At 41.8% G+C, this 11,824-nt stretch overlaps 1 protein-coding gene across 1 annotated transcript in view; it reads right to left on the bottom strand.

Moving 5' to 3' along the window:
* Nucleotides 1-2,167: 2,167 nt before the first annotated feature.
* Nucleotides 2,168-11,824, bottom strand: part of LOC309567503 (ABC-type organic anion transporter ABCA8-like) — a 182,005-nt gene continuing 172,348 nt past the window's right edge. The window contains exons 35-39 of the mRNA XM_082272888.1: nt 8,255-8,374; nt 5,152-5,292; nt 2,910-2,989; nt 2,756-2,811; nt 2,168-2,504 (exon numbers count right to left, since the gene is read on the bottom strand). Coding sequence (XP_082129014.1) covers nt 2,412-2,504; nt 2,756-2,811; nt 2,910-2,989; nt 5,152-5,292; nt 8,255-8,374 — 490 coding nt within the window. The 3' untranslated portion in view covers nt 2,168-2,411. The remainder of the gene's footprint in view (nt 2,505-2,755; nt 2,812-2,909; nt 2,990-5,151; nt 5,293-8,254; nt 8,375-11,824) is intronic.

Genomic DNA, 11,824 nt, shown 5'->3' with positions numbered 1-11,824 from the left:
TTGTTATTTCTCTTTAGCATTCTTTAGGATAATTGCATTGTACCTCTTGTTACAAGGACCTATGTATTTCCTATGCTCTTTAGCTCCATCTAATGGCCATCATGTGGTATTTTAAACTTGAAAACAGCATGTGTCAGAAATAGGCTTGGTCCTTAAGTGGTTAATTCATAAAAGTGTTTTTTTTGTACAAAAAAATTTATGTCTGAAAAATTGCTGCCCGAATACCATGTGACATAAAAAATTGCGCCATTTTGTTCCCTAGGGTCTTTGCTAATACAGACATATATATATATATATATATATATATATATATATATATATATATATAAAATGTTTGTGGGTTTTACAACATTTTCTAGCAAAAAAACACAGATTTTTACATATATGAGAGAAATGTCAGAATTTGCCCGGATGGCAGGTGGCTAGACAACACTAGAGGGAATTAGCAGATAATTGCAACCAGTGGCTAATGGTGATAATAAGATTGTAACCATTGTTTACATTTATTTATTATTTCCCTTTAGCATTTTCTAGGATTGTATCTCTTGTTACATAGGACCTTGTATTTCCTATGCTCTTCAGCTCCATCTAATGGCCATCATGTGGTATTTTACTGCCCATAATAAAAGAACATTTGTCCAATAAACCACTTTAGGACCACCCCATAGTAGTTTCACTGCTACAGGGCGGCTCTCCTGTGCAAAATCTCATATATATATATATATATATATATATATATATATATATATATATATATAATTCTGCACTTCTGCCTGCAGGGGGCGCACACTGCATCACCAGCAGGCCCCTTCTGCCATGAAAATTCACAGAAGCCGATCTGCGGGTCCCGAGGACTTGATGTCCAGCGGCACCCGCCGATCGTGTGTAAACAACACAGAACAGGGGTTTGTAAACAAGGCAGATCCCAGTTCTGATAGGGAGGAAGGCATGGATCCTGTGTCTCTGCAAAGAATCCATGTCTTCCCCTAGTAAAAGCAGCACACATAGTAAACACAAACACTGGCTAGGCACACATTTAACCCGTGTATCACCCTAGATGTTTAACCCCTTCCCAGCAAGTATCATTAGTACAGTGACAGTGCATATTTTTAGCACTGATCACTGTATTAGTGTCAAAACTGTCGACAAGTGTCCGAGTGACCGCCACAATATCGCAGTCCTACTATAAGTTGCTGATCGCCGCCATTACTAGTATTAATAAAAAATAAAAACAAATTCTACAAATATATTATTTAGTTTGTAGGTGTCATAACGTTCAATATACGCTTATTGGGATTTTTCTTTGCCAAAAATTTGTAGCAGAATACATATTGGCCTAAATTTATAAAGACATTTTCATTTTTTTTATATTTTTTTTTTATTGGATGTGTTTTATAGCAGAAAGAAAAAAAATATTGTATTTTTTTTTTTTTTTTAATTGTCGCTTTTTTTTGTTTTTAGCGCAACAAAAAAAAAAAATGCAGAGGTGATCAAATATCACCAAAAGAAATCTCTATTTATGGGAAAAATTGAATTTTATAAATTTATGGGGAAAAAATGACATTATTATGTGCAGCATCACATGACCCCACGTTTGTCAGATAAAAAAAAAAAAAAAAAAAAAAAAAAAATTCTACAAATACATATTTATGGTATTTTTTTTTTACCATAAATATGTAGCAGAATACATATTGGCCTAAATTTCTTATTATTATTATTATTATTATTAAGGATTTCTATAGCGCCAGCAATTTACGCAGCACTTTACAATATTAGAGGGAGACAATACATATACAATACAATAAAATACAAGAGGATTTAGAGGGACCTGCTCAGAAGAGCTTACAATCTAATTCATGAAGAAACTTGATTTTTTTTTTTTACTTTTTTTTATTGGATGTGTTTTATAGCAGAAAGTAAAAAATATTGTGTTTTTTTTTTTTTTTTTTACATTGTCGCTCTTTTTATGTTTTTAGCGCAAGAAATTAAAAACCGCAGAGGTGATCAAATATCACCAAAAGAAAGCTCTATTTATGAGGAAAAAAAATGAGAATATATAAATATAAAAAATGACAATATTATGTGCAGCATCGCATGACCACACGTTTGTCAGTTAAAATAACGCAGTGTCGTAGCGCAAAAAATGGCCTGGTCATGAAGGTCAAGTGGTTAAGAAAATAGCCTAAAGAACATTTATTTTGCCCAATTAGCACAGAATATCATTGTTACTAAATAGACCCCTGGCTCAAAAGGCTATAAAATAGTTCTGTTGGAGGCCTCCGATACTTGTCTTGCGTTCCTTGATGGTCGGATGACTTGATTTTGGCTTTCCCCACAATATCCATCTCAGTGGATCTTCTAAGGCAGGAGGTTCAGCCGCACACACAAGGCACATAATAATACAGACAATGTTATATATCTTCACTCCTCAGGTGTTTCCATCCGAATGATGAATCTAAGTGGAAGTCTTCCTTCTCCTGTTCTTTGGCCAACTCAAGAAAAACCTGTTAGGAATCAAACAACAAAGACTGAGCACCTTCTTACCATACCTTATATTTATGAACATGGCCAGGAACTTCAAGTAAGTTAGTAGCTAGATAACCCTTCAGTTGTTGTTTCCCTACCCCTGCTGTCCCCTGATACCCCTACTGGAAAACTTACAGCATAAGTAAGCCTACATAAAATAAATCACATTAAGAAAGTAGGAAATGTATCACCATGTTTGACATTGTTCATTGGATATCAGTGCCATTACCTGCTCGAGGGTGGACTGGGAGAAGCTGTACTCCTCCATGTTATAGGTTTGTTTAGCTGTGTAAAGAAAATACACAAAGATCAGTGACCTTCATACCATCCTGTGAGGTGGACCACATTCATCTTCAGCTCCATTACCAGCTGTATAATCTTACCGTTCTCCAAGTGTAGGAAGGCCTGGGACAGAGACTGGACGTTATCCATTGGGATTTTATAGACCAACAAGGACGAGAACCTGCGGGGTAAAGAATGACATTCAATGGAAGCATCCAATCACTAAACCCATAAAATCTATAAAGTAAAGGTCACCCAAGGAGAACCTGCGGGGTAAAGACTGAAAATCAATGGAAGCATCCAATCACTACACCCAACAAGTCTATAAAGTAAAGGTCACCAAAGAAGAACCTGCGGGGGTAAAGACCGAAATTCAATGGAAGCATCCAATCACTAAACCCATAAAATCTATAAAGTAAAGGTCACCCAAGGAGAACCTGCGGGGTAAAGACTGAAATTCAATGGAAGCACCCAATCACTAAACCCAACAAGTCTAAAAAGTAAAGGTCATCCAAGGAGAATCTGCGGTGTAAAGACATTCAATGGAAACATCCAATCACTAAACCCAACAAGTCTATAAAGTAAAGGTCATCCAAGGAGAACCTGGGGGGTAAAGACTGAAATTCAATGGAAGCACCCAATCACTAAACCCAACAAGTCTAAAAAGTAAAGGTCATCCAAGGAGAACCTGCGGGGATAAAGATTGACATTCAATGGAAACATCTAATCACTAAACCCAACAAGTCTATAAAGTAAAGGTCATCCAAGGAGAACCTGCGGGGGTAAAGACCGACATTCAATGAAGGCCTCCAATCACTAAACCCACCAAGTCTATAAAGTAAATGTCATCCAAGGAGAAACCTGCGGGGTAAAGACTGACATTCAATGGAAACATCCAATCACTAAACCCAACAAGTCAAAAAACTAAAGGTGATCCAAGGAGAACCTGCGGGTTAAAGACCAAAATTCAATGGAAACATCTAATTACTAAACCCAACAAGTCTATAAATTAAAGGTCATCCAAAGGAAAACCCGCGGGTTAAAGACTGAAAATCAATGGAAGCATCCAATCACTAAACCCAACAAGTCTATAAAGTAAAAGTCATCCAAGGAGAACCTGCGGGGTAAAGACCAGCATTCAACAGAAGAATCCAAACACTGAACACAAGTTTCTTCCATCACATCTGTGTACTATTTGTGCTCTACTCCACTTTCATTTTTTCTATGTTGTATTGAACCGCATCAGGTTTTATTGAAGTATATTGACATCTAGTGGTGGTTTGTGGCCAACATAACTTGTTTACTTTGTGATTTCTAGTTTCTCCCTCGGTTATCCCCCTCCTGTTTAGCGCTAGACCTTACCCATTTCTAGACAGGGCTTGGGAAAGTCATTGCCCTCTTACACTTCAGAAGACTACAAAAAGTTCCTCTGCATTGTAATTAATTGGAGTAAAATTGGATTTAATTCAACTTCTGTGTCTTTTTGAAGAGTTAAGCTGCCTGTGGATGGTGCCAAGTTAGCAGGTGACCATATTCTTTGTACAGACTGAGTCTAAAGAGGTTTGTCAATATATATATAAAGCAGCATTTGAAACAAAGAAATTTGGTTTAAGATTCAGATGGAGGAGAACATATTTTATTTACTAATTGATCCCTCTGTACATGGATCCTAGGCACCTATTATTAAAGGGATCTGGAAGATTTCTAGAACTTCACAGATTTGTTATCACTTGAGATCTGTTATTGCTGCTATCTAAGGGTCCCTTACCACCATAACCAGAGATCTAAGAATCTGTCATCTAAGGCAGTGTTTCTCAACCCCGGTCCTCAGGGCACACTAACAGGCCAGATTTTAAGTATTACTTTGGGGAGAGGCAGACTAGAATACTACAATCACTGAGCAGCAAATGATATCATCTGCATTTCAGTTTTCTTGCAAACCTGGCCTGTTAGTGTGCCCTGAGGACTGGAGTTGAGAAACACTGATGTAAGGGATATGTTAATACCCCTTGGAGCCAGCGCCTCCCATCCCTTTAAGGGGTTTCAGATACCGGGAGGCAGGGCAGAGTATATGATCATGTGACCATCGTGATTGGCTGTCACTACAGTCACATGATCGGTAAGCTCCCAATCGCAAGAAGCGATGTGTATTTTTCCATTAGCTTCTGTTAGCTTTCCACAAATTGGTACACAAATATGGGGGCTCTCAGAGCCAAGGCCCATCTGCCGAGAGGCCACATACTTGCATACAATTGGTGCCTAGAGGTTAAAACTGAAGATTAATATTTATAGGGGAACCATGAATCATGGTCTTGGAATCTTGCAGAGTATGAGCTGCTTTACCTGTCCTGCCTGGCGGCTTGTGGGAAGAGGCGCAGGACCTCCTGGTGGATCTCATCAGCCTGCTGGGTGTCCTTCAATTTGATCTCCAGGAGGTAACCTTTACCGAATTTGCTCTTCAGATGCTGGATGGAGCCGATACACCTGGGAGAGAAATGCTGTGAATTATTAAAGTGCATGTTACATAGTACATAGTTAGTATGGTTGGAAAAGACACAAGTCCATCCATTTTTTGGTTCTAGATAGAGTAAGGAAGGTTTAGACCAGAGGTGTCAAACTCAATTTAATTGTGGGCCGCATCAGCATGGGGGTTGTCCTCAAAGGGCCGGTTGTATCTGTAAGACTATGCATTTACTTAGATACTTAGAAGTATGCAGTGTACAGAGTGTAAAGTTCACAAATGTGCTGCATACAGATTGCAGAGTTCAGGGGTGCGCTATGTACAGACTGCAGGGTTGTGGAGTGCATGACATACAGAGTGTAGGGTTTATGAGTGCACTATGTACAGAGTGCAGAGATAAGAAGTACGTGGTGTGCAGAGTTCAGGAGTGTGCGGAGTACAGAGTGCCCCTACCCCCCCCAAAAAGCTTTCTTACCTTTCATCTGCCTGGCTCTAGTACCTCCAGGCAGTATAGGTGGTTTCGCGTCTCTCTCTCTCGAAGGGAGATCATTGGTCGGCACTGCCGTGCCCTGCTGTAAATGCACGCAGGGTAGACAGGGATCTGCAAGAGCCGGAGGGGGCGGAACGGAGTTCCACCACGTTCCAGCTGAAAAAAAGCCCTGGGTGCGAGGGCCACATGAAATGGCCTGGTGGGCCGGATTCGGCCCGCGGGCCTTGTGTTTGACACCTGTGGTTTAGACCCTCAACTGAGATTCTTGAGTGGTCTGTGTACCCACTAAGAAGATTCATACTCTGTTTGTCCTGGTGACCCTTGGCACCACTATAAAAACTGAAAAGGAAATCCTACATTTTAGAGTTGTGAGATGAGGGCAAAACTTTCAATGGTGACAACTGTCTAGAAGGGGAATCCCCCTCACTTTGGAGAGATTTCCTCTCACGTCTGGCTGTGTCTCCAAAACAGAAATTTAAAGGAAATTTCCCCAGCAGCCAATAATAACCTGGTAGGGGTTTTAACCTTTTCTAACTTAACTAAAATGTTGGCTATACCTACACTTTTACATTCCAAAAGAAGAATAGGTAAGGGGAACCCAGCAACCATTAAAAATAATGGGTGGTGCCAATGGTTTGCTCAACTTTTACATCAAATTAGGGATTCTAAAGGACAAATTGACCAGAAAGCTGTTATATTGCTGTTACCTTTTCTGTGTTATTTGCACTTCCTTTTTTAAACACATTACACAATCTTCTTGATGGGAAAATATAATTTGGCCAGAACAAGGGGATTTTATTTAACCACTTGCCGACCGCCGCAAGTACATATACTGTGGCGGTCAGCCCCGGCCAGGCAAAGTGACGTACCGGTACGTCACTAGCCTGTTACTGGCTTGTGAGCCAATAGCGGGCGAGCGCGCGCGCACCCGCTGATGCGGGCGAGTGCGCGTCCGCTGATGCGCGCGCCCGCCCTGGCTCGTTCTCTAACAAGTCAGTGCGTGTGACCGGCGGACCCGATGTCCGCCGGTCACTCGCGATCGTTCGCCAGGAAGGGAGAAAGGCAGGCGGCTAATGTAAACAAAGCCGTCTGTCATTCTCCCCTGTGTAAAAATGGAGATCAGACGGTTCTACTATGTAGGACCGTTGATCTCTGTTTTTACACTAGTAGCCATGTCCCATCCCAGTTAGAAACATGCCCCTAGGACACACTTAACCCCTCCCTCTCCAATACAGTTAACCCCTTCCCTGCCAGTGTCATTTTTACAGTAACAGTGCATATGTATAGCACTGATTACTGCAGTAATGTCACTGGTACCCCCAAAAGTGTCAAAAATGTCAGTCAAGGGTCCGATCTGTCCGCCGCAATGTCGCAGTCCCGCAAAAAAAAAAAAAAAAAATCGCAGATCGCCGCCATTACTCGTTAAAAAAAAACACCAAAAATAACAAAAATCTTTCCCTTTGTTAGTAAACGCAATACCTTTTGCGCAAACCAATCAAAATACGCTTATTGTGATTTTTTTAACCAAACATATGTAGCAGAGAACAAATTGGCAAAAAATTTTAAAAAATTTTGATTTTTACATTTTTTTGGGGGGGAATTTCATATAAAAAAATGTGAAAAATATTGTTATTTTTGCAAAATTTACGCTCTTTTTTTATTATAGCGCATGATCAAAAAATAGCATAGGTGATCAAATACCACCAAAAGAAAGCTCTGTTTGTGGGAAAAAAAGGACGTCAAATACGTTTAGGTACAGCGTCGCATGACCGTGCAATTGTCCGTTAAAGTCACGCAGTAAAAAATCGCAAAAAAAACCCTGGTCAGGAAGGGGGTAAAATCTTCCGGGGCTTAAGTGGTTAACATATCTGCCAATAACTTGTGTCTGCAGAGAGGTCTCCACCTCCAACCTTTGTGATACCAGAGCTAAGTAATCTGCATTACATTTTCCTTCCTCATGGCTCTACCAGGATGTTTTTGAGCTGTATCCCCAAAACAGATGCTGGGTCAATGTTCTAGAAATAAAACATGCAAGACATCTCTACTCCCTCAGCCCCGGTTCACACTTGTGCGTGTGCAGGGTTCGCATGTAATGTCGGAGCGCACTGCTCCGACATTACATGAGATCAGCTGTGCGGTGCGAGTTTAGCCATACAAACTGTATGGCTAAATTCGCATCGCTCCCGCAGCAAACACGCACAGGAGGCATTTTTGCAGCCGCATCAGGATCGGATCGCACAGTGGTTCACACTTGTGCGATCCGATCCTGTGCGAACTGCACGATCGCACTGCGATATGCGATCAAACTGGGGGTGTCGTTAAGATTACATTGACACCCCCAGCGTATCGCATATGGCAGTGTGAACTGCCGGGGGTGCGTGTGCGATGCGGGAACAGGCTGCGAGTTCGCAGCCTTCCCGCATCGCATCAGTGTGAACCGGACCTCAATGCATTCCTGGCTTCTTAAAGGTTTCCTCTGACTCATTCCTTCTTACCTGAGTTTTCCAGACACCATGATTGCCACACGGTCGCACACAGCCTCGGCCTCCTCCATATAGTGTGTGGTCAGGATGGCGCCCCTTTCCCTGTTCTTGAAGGCCGCTCGGATGGCTCTCCTTAAATACACAAGAAAAGTCTAAGGTGTCATACATGTAAACCTCAAAGGTCCATAAAGACATGGATGAGCGAGATTGGGGTGGAGGAACTGGACTGACCCGCACAGAATCCTGACCTCAACCCGACAGAACACCTTTGGGATGAATTAGAGTGCAGACTGCGAGCCAGGCCTGCTCGTCCAACATCAGTGCCTGACCTCACAAATTCTGGAAGAACGGTCAAACACCCCCATAGACACTCCTAAACCTTGTGGACAACCTTCCCAGAAGAGTTGCAGCTGTTATAGCTGCAAAGGGGGGCCAACTCAATATTGAACCCTATGGACTAAGACTGGGATTCCAATAAAGTTCATGTGCGTGTAAAGGCAGGCGTCCCAATACTTTTGGTAAGATAGTGTACAGCCGTGGTCAAAAGTTTTAAGAATGACATAAATATTAATATTTCCCAAAGTTTGCTTCTTCAGTGTTTTTAAATCTTTGTGTCAGATGTTACTATGGGATACTGAAGTATAATTACAAGCATTCCATAAGCGTCAAAGGCTTTTATTGACAATGACATGAAGTTTATGCAGAGTCAATATTTGCAGTGTTGACCCTTCCTTTTTCAACACTTATGCAATTCACCCTAGCATGTTGTCAATCAACTTCTGGTCCACGTCCTGACTGATGCCCCCCCCCCCCCCCCCCCACCATTCTTCCATAATCAATGCTTGGAGTCTTTCACAATTTGTGGGGTTCTTTTGTTCAACCGCCTCTTGAGGATCGGCCACAAGTTCTCAATGAGATTAAGGTCTGGGGAGTTTCCTGGCCATAGACCCAAAATTTCGATGTTTTGTTCCCCATGCCACTTAGTTATCACTTTTGCCTTAAGGCAAGGGTCTCCATCATGCTGGAAAAGGCATTGTTCCTCACCAAACTGTCTTTGGATGGTTGGGAGTAGGGATGATCGAACAGAACACCCGAACTTCCCGAATGTTCGGCACCGAATTTCAGAACCCCATTGAAATCAATGGGACCCGAACTTCGGTAATCAAAAAACACAATTTTGAAGCCCTAAAACACAATAAATGCCCCTAAAAAGTGCCTAGGGTTCTGGGTCATGCCCCAGGGACTATTAATCACACAAAAAAAGTTCTTAAAAATTGTGTTTTTGATAGAGAGACAATTATTGAAAACAAAATGAGATTTCTTTGGATTTAGTATCTGGGGGGTCTAAAAAGTGTACCTGTGAAGTTTCAGCTCTGTAGCATGTCCAGAACCAGAAAAAAAAAAGTTTGTTTGTATTAGAACAGGATAGTGGCTCCGCTATTTTCACACCTTGCTGGTTTAGTAGCAGGCGTTTTTTTTGGGTATTTTTTGGGGGTCTTTGGAGGCAGGCATAACATCAGAACTTCTGTGTAGGGGTATATATACACACACACACATGTATGTATATATACACATACAGGTGTGAAAGTAGCAGAACACTTTGCTTGCGCTAATGAAATAATTAACACCCATATGGCTTCTTTGCTATAACACCTATATATGTGTATGTGTATAAATACATATAAGTGTGTGTGTGTATATATACCCCTATATAGAATTTCAAATGTTTTACCTGCCTCCAAAGACCCCCAAAAAATGCCCAAAAAAACGCCTGCGCCAAAAAAAAAAAAAAAAACGCCCAGGTGTGTTGTTGCAGGCGTTTTTTTTGGGCATTTTATGGGGGTCTTTGGAGGCAGGCATAACATCTGAACTTCTGTATAGGGGTATATACTGTATACACACACACTTTTATGTATTTATACACATATATAGGTGTTATAGCAGAGAAGCCATATGGGTGTTAATTATTTCATTAGCGCAAGCATAGGTTTCTGCTACTTTCACACCTATATATGTGTATGTGTATATATACATACATGTGTGTGTGTGTGTATATATATACCCCTACACAGAAGTTCAGATGTCATGCCTGACTCCAAACATGTCCTCAAAAAAGCCCTATAAACGCCTGCAACAAAAGCAGGGTGACAGGGGCGAAGCCACTATCCGGTTCTATAAGTGTTCTAAGAGAAACGATCTTTTCTCTATAGCGGTCACCCGGAAATGGAAGGGTTTTGTCACCCTGCCATAGTAGTCAGAGTCAGTTAACCCTACACTACACTACAGTCCCCCTGACACTTAACACTTTCCCTACAGAAACTAGATTATTAAATCTAACTATAGTGGAAAATAGTACCCTAACTACACTAGATATCCCTTTCCTCACACTAATAATTGCTAAATGACACTTTGAGAGCAGAAGTAACAGAACTGCTTCCACTCTCTTCCACAGCCCTGTATTAAAATGGTAGAGATTTGGCGGGGCTATCTTATATACTGGGGGGCGTATTCACTAATGATTGGCCTCTGGACCCCCTAGTCACTCCAATCACATTCCTAGCATTCTCCTGCCCCCTCAATTGGCTTTTACTGATGGTTCTGGTCCAATCACAGGCTTTTAAAGCCCAGTTCTTGTCCCATTGCATTTGGGTCGGTTCTGGTTGCTGAATTCCAAACTTTTTCAGCAAAAAGTTCGGAATTCGGCCGAATTTCGAACAGTCAATGTTCGGGTCGAACCGATGGTCGACCCGAACCATTCGATCATCCCTAGTTGGGAGAAGTTGCTCTTGGAGGATGTTTTTGTGCCACTCTTTATTCATGGCAAATTGGGAGTGAGCCCCCTCCCTTGGCTGAGAAGCAACCCCACACATGAATGGTCTCAGGATGCTTTACTGTTGGCATGACACAGGACTGATGATAGCGATCACCTTTTCTTCTCTGGACAAGGTTTTTTCTGGATGCCCCAAACAATCGGAAAGGGGATTCATCAGAGAAAATGACTTTACCCCAGTCCTCAGAGTCCAATCCCTGTACTTTCTGCATAATATCAGTCTGTCCCTGATGTTTTTCTTGGAGAGAAGTGGCTTCTTTGCTGCCCTTCTTGACACCTGGCCATCCTCCAAAAGTCTTCTCCTCTCTGTGGGTACAGACGCAGTCACACCTGCCTGCTGCCATTCCTGAGCAAGCTCTGCACTGGTGGCGCCCCGAACCCGGCAGCTCAATCAACTGTAGGAGACAGTCGTGGCATTTGCTGGACTTTCTTGGATGCCCTAAAGCCTTCTTCACAAATGCAGTGGAAATGTTTTTTATGGAATTAAGTTTATTTTCATGCCAAAGAGGGACTTTGCAATTTATTGCAAATCATCTGATCGCTCCTCATAACGTTCTGGAGTATATGCAAATTGCCATTGTAACGGAACCGCGACCCACACTGCGTTTGTGGGCTTTCATCAGTATACGGCTTCCTCCAGTCTTGAACATAGATATCAGATATTCTAGCCACCCCCCTCTCCCCCCATACACAACTAGACAGAACTTAGCTTGTAGATAACTGGAACCTTTATTGAAGAACTCACACCGAAT

The sequence above is a fragment of the Pelophylax lessonae genome (genome assembly GCF_965119305.1).
Source record: "Pelophylax lessonae genome assembly, chromosome: 11".
In the NCBI taxonomy this organism is placed as follows: domain Eukaryota; kingdom Metazoa; phylum Chordata; class Amphibia; order Anura; family Ranidae; genus Pelophylax; species Pelophylax lessonae.
The sequence above is the reverse complement of the archived record's forward strand: the minus strand, read 5'-3'. Positions and strand labels throughout refer to the sequence as shown.